This window comes from Lynx rufus, unplaced genomic scaffold, assembly GCF_022079265.1.
Source record: "Lynx rufus isolate CCGP_SWC_20201006 ecotype Redwood Valley unplaced genomic scaffold, mLynRuf1.p SCAF_21, whole genome shotgun sequence".
In the NCBI taxonomy this organism is placed as follows: domain Eukaryota; kingdom Metazoa; phylum Chordata; class Mammalia; order Carnivora; family Felidae; genus Lynx; species Lynx rufus.
Window position 1 is genome coordinate 21,507,326 of NW_025814836.1, and position 19,129 is coordinate 21,526,454.

At 46.8% G+C, this 19,129-nt stretch overlaps 1 protein-coding gene across 1 annotated transcript; it reads right to left on the bottom strand.

Annotated features, from left to right (window-relative positions):
- Positions 1-9,501: 9,501 nt before the first annotated feature.
- MRPL46 (mitochondrial ribosomal protein L46) lies at positions 9,502-19,078 on the bottom strand. The gene is made up of 4 exons (XM_047086724.1): positions 18,779-19,078; positions 17,296-17,485; positions 16,350-16,523; positions 9,502-9,883 (listed from the first exon to the last, which is right to left on the bottom strand). Exons 1-4 carry the CDS (start codon positions 19,004-19,006, stop codon positions 9,630-9,632), a joined length of 846 nt encoding a protein of 281 aa, XP_046942680.1. The 5' UTR covers positions 19,007-19,078; the 3' UTR covers positions 9,502-9,629.
- Positions 19,079-19,129: the final 51 nt, after the last annotated feature.

Below are 19,129 nucleotides of genomic sequence, written 5' to 3' on the forward strand. Positions count from 1 at the left end.
AAAACAAAGAACACCTTGCCCCAGTTTCAGAACTAGGAATTTAGATTTGGGGGTCGGTGCACCCAAACCATTAGAGAAAGAGAGACACCTCCATCCTATTTATCACAGGCACTGAGAGTCCCCTTGTTTCTGAAACCATGTCTAGCCTGCTGATGCAAAATCTGGTTACACATTAGGCTCCTTGAAAGTTTCCATGACTCCACTCTCCAAAGGGGCCCTGGCTGAGATATCCCGGATCCCATGAGACCAGGCTCACTGCTGTCATTTGTGATCACCCAGAGAGGGCTGAAGATGCCCCTGAGCCACTTAGTTCAGGGATACAACATGCTCTGTCCCACAAAAAATCCTGGAACAGGGAGGAGGGGCCACCATGCTCATTCATTCAACAAATACTGAACACCTACTCCGTGCCAGGATTTGATCCAACAAAGATCTGAGCACAGTTAGAAGAAAATCTGTTGGCCACAGCAGAGAAAATCCTAACATGTGGACACCAGCCGAGTAGCCGTCGGGTCCAGGTAGGGAAAAGTCGCCCGTGCCAGGTAGTTCAGAAGAGGGACTGTAATACATGTGACTACTGACACAAGTGTTGGAAAGACTGAACAAAAACAGGGGAGGGTGAAGCCACTCAGAGATGAGTGGAGGGACACGGGAAGGAGGGGGTGCTGTCTGGAGTCTTGGCCTTCCTGCAGGAACTGGGATCAACAAGGAGGCTGCTAGTGGGAAGGAGTCCACAGAAGTGATGCTGGGAATACCACCAAGGCAAAGAATATGGAGAAATACGTGGCCCTCCCCTTTACCCTCCCATCTCTCACCAGTACCTCCTACTGGACAAACCCAACTGGAACCCAGAGGCAAGAAGGCTTGGAAGATGCAATTTTCAGGGGGCAGCACCTGCCTCGATGCACATGAGCGCATGCATGTGTGCAGGCGCGCGCACACATGCAAACACACACACACACACACACACACACACACACACACACACACTGTAGAGCACAGCAGGGAAAGGGTGAGGAGCAGATCTGAGAGCAACAGGCAAATGACCCGAACAAGCATGTGAGGTGAATACTCAAGTCTGTGTGTGATGTGAATGCTCAAAAATGTGCATGTCATTATCAGTTTCAAAGGTGCGTGTGTGCATGTGTGTAGAGTGTGTGTGTGTGTGTTTTAGTGTGACTGTTCGAGGGTGTGTGTGCATCAGATGGATTTCAAGGTTTTGTATAATGTGTGATAGAAGCAAGCATCCAAGGGTTTGTGTGTGATGTGAACATTCAAGAGTATGTGTATGTGTGATAAGAATATTTAAAGCTCTTGGGTGTGTGTGTGTGTGTGTGTGTGTGTGTGTGTGCTGTGAACACTCAAAGCTGTGTGTATGTGTGATGTGAATCCTGAAAGCTGTGTGGCATGATGTTCAAGGGTGTGGTTTGTGTGGCTGTGTGAGAGACTGGTGAGAAGTGGGGACAGGAAGGAGGAAGGAAGTGTACAGAAATGTTCTCAATGGACATGGGAGGAAAGGTGGCCGTGTGTCTTTGTCGGGGATGGATATGCATGCAAAAATTTTCATTGTCTTGTATGCACACAAAAAGGCTAGGAGGACAGTGTTCAGAGAAGGATGTATATGAGGTGGGACTAGAGGACACGTAATTTTTTTTTAGCAAAAAATAATTCTTAATTTATTGATGAAACCACACAGCTCGGTGAAGCTTTGGGACCTGCTTTCTGCCAGTTTGTGTGCCACACATAAAATCTACAATCATCGCTACAGTCGCCCCATAGTCTTAGAGGCTGAGGCCAGAATTACCTTAATCACTTAAGCACTCCCATTGCTGGCTTAAGAACTTTTCCAAAATGCAAATCTCTCTTCTTAAAAAAGAAACGAAAAGAGAAGAAAAGAAAGAAAAGAAAAGAAAAGAGAAGAGAAGAAAAGAAAAGAAAAGAAAAGAAAAGAAAAGAAAAGAAAAGAAAAGAAAAAAAGAAAAGAAAAAGGAAAAAATAAAGTGCTAATTTGTCACCTTTAAGGCCAAGCCTCTTTGGGGTATGAGTTAAAACACAAGTTTTGCTGTTTAATAATGAGTCACTGCCCAGGAGATTGCGCAGGGAGCTACGGAAACAATTGGGAACCAAATAAATACGATGGAACGGCACCATATGCACCTTTGACTTTTGAAAATTAAAATTACTGGGGCTCAGTCAGTTGAGTGTCCAACTTCAGTTCAGGTCATAATCTCACAGCTCGTGGGTTCGAGCCCCACGTCAGGCTCTGTGCTGACAGCTCTGGAGTGAGCCTGAGATGGGTGAGGAAACACCACCTTGGATCCTGAATGCCTAGCTTTGTGGGAGCACCTCCTGATGACTGAATGTGAGTCTAAATCCCTTTTGTGTTCTTCCAAATTGCCCCAATTTGGGCCTCTCCTCAGGAGACATACACTTGACTCAATTTCCCGTTGGCAACAGGTACAGGAGTCCTAGTATTTTATTTGACCTAGCCCCTAAACACAAGCCATTGGGCAATCTTAAGCTCAACCAAATCAACCATAATTGATTCCATCACTGGAAGAAACACTAGCCGTGTTGGATTCCCCTAATGTGACCTCTTTCTAAAGGATAGTTCAACAGGAACTTTGTCCATGATTTGTGCACTGACTTTACAGTTCCAGCCCCCAGGATGGATGTGGCTTCACTGTAATAAGAGATCATGGAACCCATTCTCCTGCCTGGCAGGATGGAAGTAATGAACGTCCTTCCAACAATGCAACTCTTACGCTGTCTTTAAGACACTGTAAGATAACACCCACATGTACTGCCCTCCAGCCCCACAGAACTTTAGGGCCTCTGTGGGCACCTGCTCGCTACTCCCTCCCCCACCCCAGCTCACATGCCTTTATTCTTCAGGCCTCAGCTTCATCGCATGTGGCCCGGATGCCCTCCCTGCCCCAGACCAGGCTGGGTAAAAACGACTTGTGGTCCCATGGCAGTTTCCCTTCGCTGGTGGATGAGTCAGCTTCCTGAACCCCACCCGCAGCACTAAACCATCAAGAAAACGTTGGCCAAGAGTATTTTGATCAACATTTTATTCCCGGTGCTTGGCAGTCACACCACCTCCTCCAGAAATATTTGTTGAACGGTCACTGGAATGTTTCAGGAATTCACTTTGATGTTTAATAAGGCTAAATGTGAAGGAACTCTTCTCATGTTGTAGTCTCCCTAAAATTCCTCCTCCTGCATTTCAAGCTCACCACCTCCAATCCAAAGGAGACTGATCACCTTCCCTTGTACAAGTAGCATGCAAACTTGAGGACCGTGACTCTTGGTCATTCTCCGAGTTCAGTGGCTTCAACCTCTGCAGTCTCATTGTTCTCAACTCCAAATCCTTTCCATATTCTCCCAAACTACACCAGTTCAGGCCTTTCCAGGGCTCCACGGGTCTGCAGCAGACTGCCCCTGGGCCACAGATGCGGGAACTAGATGACGCAAAGGTAACTGTCTAGGCAGCACGGCTGTGGGTTCAATCATGGCTCCACCACACATTGGCTACGAGACCTTCACAGAGTCCCTTCTCCTCCCCAAGCTTTTCTGCTGATCAAAACGTGGTGAGAATACAAGTTGCCACGTAGGGGTGGGTGACAGGAGAATCCAGTGAGGCAGAGTGGGAGAACATGCCCCACATCTGTGCTGGCCGGTTGCATGTCAGCTTGAGGCTACCCCCCTGATCCCAGGGGACATGGCACTGGCGGTTCTGCAGAGCCTGGGCAAGGAGCCTCTCCCAGGCAGTGGCCTAAGGCCAGGCGCAGGGAGATTGAGGGACAAAGTGGTTGTCAAGCAAATTCTGCCACCTTGTGGTGCTCGTGCAGAAGATCCAACCCCAGCTGAATCCCAAAGCCCTGCCTTACTCCTCTTCCCCTCCACCCACTCCACCTCTCCTCAGCCCCGTCTACCCCAAGACTTCCTGACCTGGAGGTGTCCTCCCAAACCCTGTACTTCCAGGATGTTCCCAATTTCGTCCACCAGTCCTGTTGTCCTCAATGGTCCTCATCTGACTGTACTAGGGCCATTTTCCCCCTTCTGGGCCAAAGGAGAACCCGGGGGTCTCTCCCCCCTCCCCTCCCCTCCCCTCAGTCCCTTCTTCAACCGCTCAGCAGCTACTTGGGGCCTGGGTATCTGATTCCTCAGCAACCAGTGGTGTGTCTGTACTGCCGGATCCCCCAAACAGAACCTGCTGCTGTCTCCTTCAGCCCATCTGAGGGTGACTTGAGACAAGGTAGCTGGTGTGTGTGTGTGTGTGTGTGTGTGTGTGTGCGCGCGCGCGCGCGCGCGCGCGCGCGCACTCCTACGCACCTATCCCCTGCTCTGGACTAGTGCCTCCCTGGCCGTCCCCAGCCAGACTCACAGGGCACCTCCAGCTTCAGGCCCTGGGCTGTGGCAGTGATTCAGCTGTCTGTACCTATCCCTGAGCCTGTGTATCCGGGACACCTCTCCTGGAAACAGGAGCAATTTCCCCCCCTTCACTTCCTGTGGTCTGAAGCACTGACATTCCAAGGTGGGGTGGGGGGGTGGGGGTGGTGACTGACAGCCTGCAGTGACGGGTTATCCCCCAGGCTTCCAGGAAACTCAGAGAAGGGGGGTACAAGGCCACCCCAAGATTTTAGGCAAACGGCCTCTATCTTGCTGTGTGTGCTTGCAGCTTAGTGACCCGTGAGCTCTTAATAACTGGGTTGCTGACCTTTTAAGCTGTGTTTTCTCCCTGCTGGGGTAAGAGGATGGGCCCCCAAGTCCACTCTGTTGTTGGTGCCCCACAGGCCAGCGCCTAGCAATAGCTCCGGATTTCCTGGCCCGGGTGGGACAGTGCTGGCATGCCCAACCAGTCACACGTGCGACCCACCCAATTTGAAAAGGGCTACTGGAATCCATTAATCTCCAATTTCCCATGTCCCTTTCCAAACCGGTCAGAAACGCTTGGTTGCACAAGGTAGCACCTGGACAAGGTGGGAAATGGGAGCTACAAAAGCTAAAGAGGACACAGGGGGCTCCAGAGAATTCAGGAGCCTAAATACACTGGAAAGGGGAAACATTCTTACTTAGTGTTTAGGAGCTGTGAGCAGCGCTAAGTATTTTCACATGAAGTATCACATTACCTGAGAAATAATACCGTCTTCCTCTGACAGATGAGAAAGGTAAAGTCAAGAGAACTTAAGAACTAGCTTGGTGCACAGATCGGAGTTCAGACTCTGATCCCACGATGCACTAGTGAGTCACGCTACACACATTAACCAGCCCCTTGGAGTCTCCTTCCTCATCTATAAACCAGGGATAATGACGCCTGCCCTACTGGTTTAGACAGAAACAGATGCTGTGGGTACAGACACTAGTTCAGTTTCTCCACTCTGTCAACAGAGACTTGTGTAGACTTCAGGATGGAACAAGCCAGCCTAGCTGAGACAACGTCCTTTCAAATAGGGTCGGGGGGCGCCTGGGTGTCCGACTCCTGATATTGGCTCAGGCTGAGCTGTGATCTCACGGTTGTGATACGGAGCCTGATTGGGATTCTCTCCCTCTCTCTCTGTCCCTCTCCTGCTCATGTGTGCAACGCTCGCTCTCTCTCACAAAATAAACATTTTAAAAATGAAATAGGGTCGAGGTGCAGGCCCGTCCTCATGGGAGGAACTGGGAACTTTCTGCCAGCTACAAGCCCTCAGCGGGGACTTCACTTACTCATCACACCATTCTTCACTTTGAAAAGAACCAATTCAATCCCTCATTTGCATATTAACCCAAGTAATCCCAGCTAACCTAGCATTAATCCCTGTTTTGCATAAAGGACCTGAAAGGAGAGCTGTACTTGTGACCTTTCCCGTTTTTCACTCCGCCCCTCTGTCTTCCTCAGGACACAGTCAGGTTTTTGACCTGAGACTGTGTATCCCAAGTTGCAGGACTAATTGCCCAAATAAAATGCCTGTTTGCTTAAATTTTCAATGAATTCCTTCTTGGCTGACACTTGCCTCAGGTCAAAGGACAAATCCAAACCCAGGTTTCCTGACCCCCAGGAGGAAGTTCAACACTTAAGGGGAAGGAGGCTGATTCACTTAAAATATATTTTTTTTTTAATTTTTTTTTTCAACGTTTTTATTTATTTTTGGGACAGAGAGAGACAGAGCATGAACGGGGGAGGGGCAGAGAGAGAGGGAGACACAGAATCGGAAACAGGCTCCAGGCTCCGAGCCATCAGCCCAGAGCCTGACGCGGGGCTCGAACTCACGGACCGCGAGATCGTGACCTGGCTGAAGTCGGACGCTTAACCGACTGCGCCACCCAGGCGCCCCTAAAATATATTTTTTTAAGTGTGGCCATGAGGCAGTCTCTGTCCTGGGATTTGGAAGTTCGGTTAGGTGTTGGAGCAGACATACAACTCCTTGACCTATAAAGTGCTAAGTACAGAAGCAGGAAAGGCACAGGAGGAACTTACTCGTGACGATAAATTACCAGGAAAACAAGTTTATAAGAGTGGTAATATTTCCTCCATAGAACGAGCAAAGGTAAACAAAAATGAAGTCACTGGAAGTCACTTGGGGAGCAATGACCAGGTCGGGGCTCAACTTCCAGAGGGGCTTCTAAGGGCGTTCTCACTTCGAAGTGGCATTTTCTTCGAAGGGTGCACAAACATTCCTCAAACTGCAACTCCTAACCCCCAAAACCCACAGCTTAAACTTCCTCCTACCATTCTCCTGGAAGGTGCTCATCCCCTAAAACACAGAGACCACCACCTCTTGGCTCCCTGGAGATCTTGTCCCTAAGGATACACTAGGAACAATTTTCTGGTCATGTCTGGCAGCCAATGGAAGATTCAGGCTGGCATTCAGCATACACAGTCATTTCAACTCTAATGCCAAAAAAGCTTGCATTTTGTAAAATCACACTCCAAAAATAACAAGGCTTCTGGGGAAAGGGGGTTAGGGCAGACCACGCAGAAGCTATGGGATTTTGCAGCCAGAGCACAAATAAAACAGAACCAAACCCAGTGATACCGCTGCAGTTAAACTCCCACTGGCATGTGCACTGGTTCCTCGCACCTTTACTCCCGGGCCTCATGCTTCTTCCTGACGTGCAGAGACTACTTCCATCAAAATAAAAAGCATGATCCAGGAAAGGGCTTTCTCATCAGTTTTGTAAAACAAAGGGGATGCCTTCCCAGCATCTTTCTTTCCGCGCCATTTCCCCAGACAGCCTAACACGGTGGAAACGCTAATAGTGCTTTTTGAAGCTACTAAACCAGCCACTATTCGTAATAAAAGAAGGCACTTCTATATAATTCGTGGCTTTTTTCTTAAGGTAATTCAATCCTGTCCCTGAACACTTCAAAATATTAATGCTTTGGGGAAAATGTTATAGGAGCTAACCTAATTTCGGGTTATCCTGACACCATTTCTCTATTTACCAATTGTATATATGTTACTTCCCATTAAAGAAGCAACTTTATAACAAAACGGAGCATCTTAAGAACAGTCATTAAGATTCTGGTACCAATTCCAACGTGTGAGTTTTTCCCCAACACAAAGCAATTCCTCAGACACCAGCTGCACGTCCTACAATTCAGCTCAATTCTGATACCATCTACCTGGAGCGAGCATGAGATCTCACAGGTTAAGGGCTCCATCCTACCAGATTCCCCCACCCCACCCCACCCCCTCCAATCCCTGAGATGCCAATCTCCTGTCCAGGTATTTGTGCTTCCAGACAACTGGTTCAATCAGATGTTCCAAGGACCTCCCATCTTGGGTTCCCTTAATCTGCTAGATTGGCTCACAGAACTCCAAGAAATACGTTACTTACTAGAATACTGGTTTATTATAAAAGGACCTAACTCAGGAGCGGCCAGATAGAAGAGATGCGCTGGGCAAGCTACGGGAAAGGGTACAGAAACACCATGCTGTCTTGGAGTGCACCACCCTCCCCAAATTCCCACGTGCTCGCCAACCCCAGAAGCTGTCAGAAGACCATCCACTATCCTTTTGGAATTTTGTGAAGGGTTCATTTCACAGGCAAGACTGACTACATCATTGGCCACTGGTGATTGAACTCCCAACTCCTGCCCTTCTCCCTCCCAGGTCACGGGGTTGGACTGAAAGTTCCAACTCTCTGTCACAAGGTTGGCTTCCCCAGCAATCAGCTCCCATCCTTAGGTTACCAAGGGGCTTTCTAAACTTCACCTCGTTAACATAAGACAACTTGATTGCTCTCAAAACCACTAATTGCATAGGAGTTCTGTGCAAGGAATAGGTACAGAGAACAAAAACATACATTCTTATACACACACACACATATATAAATCATGATATCACAGTCTCCACCTCACCCTGGGGATCCCTTCCCTTCTAGGCTGGAGTTCCCTGAGGTAGCAAATATGTTCACCTCTACAACTCACTCCAAATCCCAGAAAGAGAAATGCACTCCTGGTCCTATGTCTGGACTTACCCTCTCCTGGTGGCCAGGTTTCACTCCCAGGGTGGTACTACTGCCCATGAAATCAGCAAGCCTCAGCTAGGGGACATCTCCATCTGCAATGAGGGGAAAGAGCACGTGCAGGAGGTACATGGGAAGGAGGGCATTGTCAGGAGGAGACACCTCAACTTTGACCTTGGAAAGCAATCTACCTGACCCCGGGGAAGAACACAAGGCTATGTCTGAAGCAGAAACAGAAATCCCAGTCCACTAGCTTACATCACACGGGCCCGTCTGTTCAACCCAGAAGGCTGTGTGAGAGGAAACCAGGGAGCTGGGAGCCAGGACTGGGAGCCAGGGAGCCTTGCTAGTGGAACCACTATCCCGTGCAGACACAGGCAGGCCTGAGACGCTCCCTCTCTTCCACTCATTTAGCAAATGTTCCTGGGTGCCCTCTGTGTGCCAGCGACCAGTGATGACTCAAGCAACACAGGGAGGGATCAGAAGCCCCAACGCAGAGGCAAGAGATCAGCATTCTCCTCCTGCACCCTCAGTGCCGTTAAGACTTGGGGCCAAGTCCTGTGCGGCCAAGATTCCACCATTGATAAAAGGGAGATAACAGTCCGACCTGCTTATTCACATGACTGTCTCAGAACAGATATGATTAAATTCTGCTTAAATATAAAATGTTTAAAAAAAAATGAAAAAAGAAAATAAAAACCAAAAGAAAAAAACAAAGGAAGAAATTATTTCCTAGGCTAGACTTTCATATCAAGTACAAAGGGAGAAAAACACAAAATGGATAGAGGCTAAGACACTGCACAGAACTCGTTTTTTTCTCTTTTTGCCTGAGCCTAGAAGCTTTCACAGACCTCAAAGCTTTTAGAAGTTCAGTTTCCTTCCTTGGGTTCTCTTTCTGGGCCCAGGGAGCCAGCTGATTCTCTATGAAGTAACGCAACACTCAATTATCAGCTTGGACACAAGCGAAAGGCGCCCTAAGAGACGGCCCTCTCTTCACAGGGAAAAGCCAGTCGTTCTCAAAGGAGAAATCAGCCAAGACCCACACAAGAATAAACTCGTTTATTTCTCTGAGTTTGTTGCACGATGTTCCCTCAAAGACGGAGCCAGCACATAGTGTCCTTGAGGCCCCGGTCGCAGGCCTGTTCGAGCACTGTCCACAGCAGCACTGTTCGTCAGAGGTCCAAGAGAAATCTCCTAACCTGGGCCAGGTACTTCGGTTTCAAATAGTCGCCCAGCTCTTCCTTACAGACCCAGACATGCTGGCCCTTCTTCCAGGCCTGGGAGAAGTCTCCTCTGGTTAGGAGCAGTGCTTTGAAGAAGAATACTCTGGCCCCGAGGCTACTCTCTGTCCGCATTGCCTGAGGGAACTTGAACTTGTAGTGGCCACAGGGGGCGTTTCCCAGGAACTTGGCTTCCACTTTTTTTTCTGAAGGGGGGGATGGGGAAGAAACAGAATTGGAAGATAAGGACACACCCACCTGTTCACTCTGGCTCCCCAAGTCACAGGGGGTCTCTGTGAGAGCCATTTCCCGCGAGAGGTAAAAGCAATCCCTGGGAGTGAGGAGTGAGGAGTGAGGATGAGGGTCATTCCTGAATAGCCTCTTCCCGTCTCCATCCAAATGCTCCTGGCCCGTGGCCTCGGGCTCCGGCTCCAGATTCGCTGGGTCTATCACACTTGCCAGGATACTGCCTTCAAACTGAAGTCAGCAATGCAGTTCAAATGCCACTACCTGGAGTCACAGCACCAAGCTTCTAGACTCAGCCCGGCCACTGTCTGCTGATGAAGGACCAAGACACTTGGTATCTGTAAAGCAAAGCTCATTAGCCTCTTAAAGGGAGGGTTACTTGAAAAGCATGAAAAAGACCCAATTTGACTTCCATAGGGTGAAAACATAACCAAAGTTAAAAGACAAAGACAGATGGATAGATATTATCTGCAACCTATAACGAGGGTTAACCCCAACCAAGCACTTCAGAGGACAGGGAAAGGATGGATTAATTACTAAATGGCATCTAGAGAACTGGCTGAAGAGGAAAAATAAAGCTGGATTCCACCAATCTCAGTCCTCATATCAAAATTGACACCATACAGATCCAAGATTTAACAACAGACATTTAACTTTCATAAAAGGATTGTTCATTCTGGATCATGGATGTTTAATACTTCCTGAATTGTTCTGTCTCTTCAAATTTTTCATTAATGAAAAAAGAAGCCAAAAGAGTACTAGAAAAAACTGTGGGATACTTTCCGTACCATTTTCGAGAGGGAAAACCCTAACCAAGACACAAAATTCAAAAAATCCGTAAAACAGAAAACTATGTATTTACATAAAATTTCTACCAGGAAAAACAAAGCATAAAAGTGAAAGGCAAAAATGACACACTGAGAAAAATATTTTTGACACGCTCCACAATAGAAGATCTTCAGGTATAAGAAGTACTTAGAGATCAATGAGGAAGAAGCCAACAAATCTAAAAGAAAAATGAACTAAGCATATAAGCAGGACCTTCCACACAAAAATAAATATCACTGACCTATAAACTCTTTGAAAGATGCTCAGTCTTATTCAATTAAAGAAACGTAAATTCAAACAACAACGTGTCATTATTACCCAAGTCCCAAAACTTTGAGCTATACGCCGCCTGTCAAGGATAAGAGAAAAACCAGCACTCTCATGTATGTTGCCAGGGTAGAAATTAGTATTAACCGTCACCTTTGATGAGAGTTATCGATTTCAAGTAGGCGTACCCTTTCATCCAGAGACTCTGCTCCTAGAACTTGATCCCCCCAGATGGTTTCTCTGCGCACGTGAGCAAAGGCGAGTATTAGTGGATGCTCACTACAGCTTATTTGTAAAAAGCAACAGACTGGTAAGGAGAACTGCGGTACATGCCTATTATGAAACCGCTGGCTGGTGTCAGAAAGCCTAAGCTATGGCTTCCCGCGCTGATACACAGAGATGCTTACGAGCTGAGAAAACGGAGGCATGTAACCATGTTCCTACTACGTGGAGAACAAAAACCGGAGGGGATATGTATGTGCTTGTGATTTCTTTTTCGTTTTCTAATTTTTTTTAATGTTTATTTATTTTTGAGAGAGAGACAGAGTGTGAGCAGGGGAGGGACAGAGAGAGAGGGAGGCACAGAATCTGAAGCGGGCTCCAGACTCCGAGCTTTCAGCACAGAGCCTGACGTGGGGCTCAAACCCACAAACCGAGAGATCATGACCGGAGCCAAAGTTGCACGCTCAACCGACTGAGCCACCCAGGCACCCCTGTGCTTGTGATTTCTAACAGGATACACCAAAAAGTGTTAATGGTGTAACTGCTCTGAGACAGAAAATTATTTCTTATCCTATATTACTACATTTACTAGGCACCATATATAATGAATTGCTTCTCTCAATACTAAAACCAAAACAAACAAAAAACACTATTAGCATCACATGAGGAATTTATGTATGAGGTGAGCTCACCTGCAACAAACACACACACACACACACACAATGTCAGCAGTGGGTATCTACCGGTGATGGAGTTACTAGAAAGTTTCTTTATACTTTCCTGAATTTTTCACTTATTTCAATGAATATGTATTATTTTTCTATAATCTGGAAAAACAGATTAAAAATATAAGCCAAACAATATGAAAAAAGAAATGGTTCATTATAAAATGAGCGAAGAATCTAAATAGGCACTCACAGTGGAGCCGTGGTGCTCAGTAGGTTAAGCATACGACTTCGGCTCAGGTCACAATCTTGCAGTTGGTTAGTGAGTTCAATCCCCACATCAGGCTCTGTGCTGACAGCTCAGAGCCTGGAGCCTGCTTTGGCTTTTGTGTCTCCCTCTCTCTCTCTGCCTCTCCCCGACTCAAGCTGTCTCGCTCCCTCTTCCAAAAATAAATAAACAGGGGCACTTGGGTGGCTCAGTCGGTTGGACATCCAACTTCAGCTCAAGTCATGATTTAGTAGTTCATGACATCTGAGCCCTGCACTGGGCTCTGTGCTGACAGAGCCGAGCCTGGAGCCTGCTTCAGATTCTGTCTCCCTCTCTCTCTGCCGTGGCCTGCTCGTGCTCTGTCTCTCTCTTGCTCTCTCTCAAAAATAACAAACATTTTAAAAATTTTTTAAAAAGAAAAATTAAAAAATAAACATTAAAAAAATTTAAATAGGCACTCACAAATAAGTACAAATGCCAATAAACACTTGAAAACATGGTCAATCTCACTAGCAATCAGGAAAACCCTAATCCAGAAGAGATGTTTTACTAAGATAGGCAAAAATTAAAAAGAGATGATTATATATGTTGGTGGGGTCTAGACAAACAGACGCTCCACTACACCAATCCTGAAAAGGTCAAATGTTACGGACACTCTGCAGGACAACTGGGTTGTACTTATCAAACAGTTAAGTGGCCATCCTTGAGCATTTAGCCCACCTCTAGGAATTCCATCTTGCAGAAGGACTTGGGAAGGGAGGTTCCAACAAGCAGGAAATAAATGGACTCCAACTTTTACACGTACATATACTTTTATATTTTGTGAGCTTTTCTTCGCCACTTTAATCATTTTATATTATTTACCATTTTAATAACTTCGCAATCAACACATTTTGTTTGTTATGCACCCATTTAATGTCAATACCTCTTTTATACATTTCCCCTCACATTTAATTATTGCAACGGGAATATTAAAAGGAGGAAAGTGGGTGCCGAGATGGAAGCCTGTCCACGTGGCTCACAGGAGGCAGAGCTGAGCCAGCATCAGTCATGACTGTGTGAGAGAAGCAGAGGATCTGAACACAGTGATCCTGGCGAGAAACCCAGATGCCACCTCCTAGGTGACAGCTGAGGACATGGGAGCACAGCTAAGGTCCCCACCCACTCCATTCTGTCTCACCCCCTCTCTCGCAGATTGGGGAAGGACCGACGGGGCTGCTGCTTCGTTAGCACGTGCTTGTGCCGGTGGCAGGGCAAGTAAGGTGACTGGGAACCGATCCTGCCAAATCTACATCCTCGGTAAACACGCGAGCAGTGAGCCAGGTACCTGATGGGAGCTGGGATGATGGGGAAGAACAGATACTGTCCGTCCCTCCAAGGGAGTCATAATTCTAGCTGGGGAGAGATATGTGTCAATAAACAATTGCCAGGCGATGGAGGAAGTGAAAGGGCGTATTCTCCACTAGAACACAAGCTCGCACAGAGCTGGGGTAGTGTCCCGTTCGTCGCTGTGACCCCACTGCCTGAAGAGCATCCGGCAAATGGCAGGCTCAGAGTAAACGTTTGTTGCATATAATGAATAAAGGCACACACAAATTCTATGGAAGCCTAGAAGGAGGAGTAGCTGTCTACCAAGGGGCTTGGAGAAGGTTCTACCACGGAAGGTACAATGTACAAGCTGAGTCTTCAAAATTGAGCAGTCAGACCAGGGAGGAGTAAACCGCTCCGGTCAGAGACCAGCATGCCACAAAACAGAGACACACACATGACCACGTTATTCGAGGAACGCAGAAGGTCTGCTGGGTTGGAATTCAGAATATACGGTGATGTGCGGCCAGATGGAAGACCGGCAACCTCAGGACCAGAGCAAACGGATTTGTGGGCCATGCTCCAAAGTCTGAACCTTTATGGGAAACCCAGGCAGAGAAGGGACAAGGGACCTGTGTCTGAACACTCATTCTGGCAACACTGAAGAGCATGACATGAAAGCAAGGGGGAGCTTTTTGGGCAACTATTTCAAAGGTCCAGTGCAGTGGTTCTCAACCACCGTGACTTGAGTCCCCAGGTAATACGTGGCAACATCTAGGGACATTTTTGGTTGTCATGGCTGTCACACTAGGGGGAGTGGGGGATGGGCGAGTGCTACTGGCATCTAGCAGGTAGAGGTCAGGGATGCTACTGAATCCTACAACGCTCAGAACAGCCCCCACAAAGAATTACCCAGCCCCAATGTCAACAGTGCCAAGGCTGAGAACCCCTGACCTGGTGAGAAGCAAAAGGGGTGACAGCTAAAGCTGTGAGAATAAAGACAGGAATATTCAGACCAGACAGGACTCAAGAAGCTCTGGAGGTCAGACCGAAGCCAAAGAGAACTCTGAGGTTTCTAGCTGGGTAACTGAGTTAAGTGTCGGGCCAGTAAGCAAGGCTGCCAGGATAAGAAGAGGTGCAAGCTGAGCGTGGCAGGATTCTCACTTTTGAAAGTACACACTAAAGTTTTAAATGGGGGGGGAGGGGAAGCAGAGAAGGAACAGGGATGGCGCCTGCCAGCGTCCCCAGAGGGTATTTGAGCAGCCCCCTAGATTTGTGTTGAATTAAATGCTTGCCCCTCAAGCCAACTATTTGAAGAGAAGCAAATAAGCCTCTTTCATAGAAAGTCTGGGTACTTTTCAACTGGCTGCCTCTGTGCTGGGCCCTGAGGCAGAACCTAAATCTGAGGGGAAACAGCTTCATCAAGGATAATACAGTCTGTCAAATACTGAGCCACCAAAATATCTTCCTCAAAATGACAGCAGACAGCCAAGGAAATGAAAAATGTCCTCATTTTCAAAGAGACACTCAAACTTCAAAGCTAATTTTAGAACACAGTGACTTAGAAACAGAGGTTCTAGAAGACTGAGTACTTCTTCAAGATCTGAAGTATGGGCTAAAGAGTGAATCTGTGACAGACCATATTCTAAATATGAAAGAGCTAAAGACACTTCATGTCATTTAGCCTCTCAGCACAATGCTGTAGCTTAAAAAAAAAAAAGAAGAAAAGATAACTCTACACAAAGCAGATCAGGAAAAGATCCATCCTATGCGGAGATTAAAGGAAATCCACTTCCTCAAGAAATCCAGATTAAAATAATCAAAAACGTGGGAAAAGAGAAAGCCAAACAGCAACTCCTGATCTGTTTTATGAACAATAAATAATGAAGATTTCAGTGGTGTAAAAACTGAAAACCATTTTACTGTAGATATTGATCCTGCAAATACTGTCTGCACTGTTAGTTTCACTGGTGTTCCAAACGGAGACAGAAATCCCACTGAAGGCAACGAGTAGGACCCACCAAGACGGCAGGATCCGTCGTAGCTACCCACTACGATAAGGTATTTCACAACAGTGGGCTCAAGAGAAGATCTGGGCCAACGAAACCAGGAAAAGTACTAGAACATCCATCCCTGTGGAATACGTAAAAGCATGGAAACCTGAAGATGAATGTTTTATACTCTGTTGGGAAGACAACAAGTCTTACTGAGAAGTTGAAGCTCTCCGCTCTTCAGCTACGAAAGCAGTTGTTAAATTTACTGATGAAGGGCAACCACGAAGAAGCACCACTTTGCAACCGGCCCGCAGAAACAGAGGCATGCGGGGAGGAAGGACATACAACCAAACTCCTGAGTTCCGCAGACGAGGTGAAGGCCAAACAACAAGAGCCACTCGGCCAAGCCAGCAGTTTCTCCAACCTTTCTGGCTTGGCACTAAGACCCTCAGAGTCTTTATAAAGAAAAGGGCCACTGACTGAAACTTCAAGATCCAAACCTGTAGATGGACCTCTTCCTTTCCCTTCAGAAGCAACTGCCATGTGGATGTTAGTAGTTAGAGAATGAAAATGTAGATTTTAGGGGGGAAAAAATTCAACCCACACAAAGAGTAGAAAAAAAATATAGAGAGTTCAATAAAGCGAATACATTTTACAAGTGAAAGAATTGTTTCTTCTGCCATCAATAAGACCGATGTGCTATGATATAAAGAAAGAAAAGAAGACATAAGAATTCTTTCTAGCTGAAATGTTTAGAGACATCAAAGTTTCCATCAATGACCCACCTCCAACCCTTAAAGCCATCCTCGTAAGTCAGCCTGGGACTGAGTCGGAAGGGAGTCTTGTGAAGTTCAGAGGAGGGCAGAGAACTCACCTGACAGTGTGGCCAGGGTTCGCTCAGCTGTTCCTCGGAGGGTCTCCCCAGGCTGCCACTCGGCCTGGGGAAGTATCCACACATCCTTGTCTCCAAGCTTCTCTTTGACCAATAGAACAAGATTCCTGTCTAGCTTCCGGTGCAGCGAGGTTCTGTCGTTCTTTTCATCAGCTTCTGTGAAGAAAAGGGGGTCAAAAAAGACAAGAAGTCTGTGATCTGCCAGAACCAAGGAGAAAAGAATTTTACAATCTTCCTTTGAGGCAGACTGTACCTCGAAGCCACAACCTCTGTCCTCTTATAATCAAATTACAACCCTGACACATCTAATTCGTACCTCTTTCAGGGCAGGGTCTCACAATCTTGAGAAAACTACAATGTAAGAAGAGAAGACCAAAAGCTGAACTTCTCCTTTGAGGAGCACAACACAAAGTTCTTTGAGCCTTTGGAAAAGAAGCTACACCCACACTACTTCAAACACCACAACTTCGCTGGGTTTGACACTATTACTGACTTCACTAGGCCCGACTTTCTCTGTTCTTCAGTCTTCACGTATGAACTAAGATAAGAGAGCTCAATCCTCTGCTTTAGGAAGGATTTCAGATAAAACACAGGAAACTAATGGGAAAGGTTTAATCTCCCTCCCGTTCTCACTCCCAAACTGGAGTTAAACTCAGGTAACATTCATGAAGTTCAACTGAGAGAGAAGAGGCTATCCCACCAGCACCCTTACCTCCCGCTCAAAAATAACAAAGGCCTTTAAAAATGATATTAGCGTAGATGTGAGGAACAGGGAAAATAATTTATTCTTCGCCAACCTGAAAGAAGTTTTGCAATTACTTGTTACTTACAACACAAAGTAACGGCTAAGCAAATGTTCTCTGTCTGGGAACCAAAATACCTAACCACCCCTTCCCTTGTCTCTTGCTGGCCTGAAAAGACCACAAACCTGTTATGCGAGCTCCAGGTTTGAACTGTAGGAATTTCTGCTCCCACACATCTTCCAAATCCTGCACCAACAGTACATTCTGTCCATCTTCTTCTTCATCATACAAGTCAGCTTTCCTCTTTGCCAGTCGCTGGGCTTCATCCAAAGCACGAAGCTCATGGTCTGAATACATACTTCTCTCTACCTCAATCTGGGAAAATTAAAAGGACAAAAAAAGAAAGCCACAGGCAGAGTAGAAAACAGAGCTATAGCACGCTTGACAAAGAACTTTACCACTCATCATAACCAGACATACAATCAAAACACCATGGAAAAAGAACCAAAGAAGAAAGGTCACCTGCACTTTGGGCTTGGGCTACATTTGCTAAAATGTTAGAAGGTGATTGAAGGTCAAGCTGCTTCAAAGAACAGAAAACTGGGACAGGCATTTCCTGCCCACTTACTATGCTCCCATCCTATCAGTCTTCTATCAAAATCTCATCATGGATTTTCCTGCCTCACAGAATTTGTACAGGTGCTGTCCCTTCTTCCTAGAATGTTGTCCCTCATGTTTTTCTAAGAAATTCCTGCTTATCCTTCAGATTTCAATTTAAATATCACTTTCTTGGGGAGATATTCCTTGACACCGCCCATAAAATCAAATTAGATACCCCTGTTAAACCTTTTACAGTATCCTGTATCTTCCTTTATGACACTTAACAAGATCTGCAGTTATACAGTCATGTGATTATTTGGTTACTGACTTGGTCCACCTCCACTAGACTGAATAGTCTGAAAACCAAAGGCATGTCTGTCTTACTCACTACTGCGTGCCTACCACTTAGCACAGTGTCTGTACAAAGCAGGTGGTAATGGATTATCTATAAAATGATTAATAAAGTGTTTGCAGAATAAACTAATAAACCAAGTAAAAAGCACAAACTGAAGTTTCGAACTCTCAGTAGCCAAGACGCAAAACATCTCAGACTCTGGGAAAACAACCTTCAGTCAGTATCTGAGGGGATTTAAGCCCCTCACAGCCACTACACTGAATACTTGCCCTTGTTTTCTCACTTGGCCCTCAGACAGCCTTGATCGCACCGTTTTATCGATGTGCCCACTGCCTTCTCCTAAAACATCACATCAGACTTTCTCCTCTCTACATTATTGACGACCTAGGAGAGAGACGTCCGTCTTCTTCACCACCGCATACCTAGCGTGTGCAATGAAAAGGGAAACCATTTTCCAAAGAGCTGCCTAACGTGACAATAAAGAACAAGGAAAACAAACTATCTTTTAATGAACGCCTTCTATGCACCAAAACAACCCAGGAAGGTAGATACCAGAGCGCAGGTAAATACCCTGAAGTTCAGAGAGGAGATAAGACTTGCTCAAGGACACTCGGACTCACTGGTGCCGGAGTCGTGATGGAACCCAGGCCCACGTGTCTCTATTGGTTCCCCCAAGAGCCTCCTAGAAGCTGTGAGCTGCACCTCAATCCTACCTGCTGTAGTAGAGCCGCCATCTCTTCCTGCAACGGGGTCAGCGGCTTCGAGACCAACGGTGGCCGCTGCAGGCACAACGCGCCCACCAAGCGCCATGGAGACCCGCTGCTCAAGGGTGCGGCCGCAGGGGCCAGGCTGCGGGAGCCAAGGCTACCGGCCCAGTGCCCCTCGAACCGCCGCCAGCCCTTCGCCGCCTCTAACAGAGTCCGCCTTACGGGCGCCGCCATTCTTCTGCTCTCCCACAAGGTACCGCGGCTCCCCGCGGCATCCTAGGCCAATCCCATGCTCCCACAAGGCAGCGCGGCAGCGGCAAGACGGAAAGAGCTCCGTCCCGGGAACTACTAGAACGA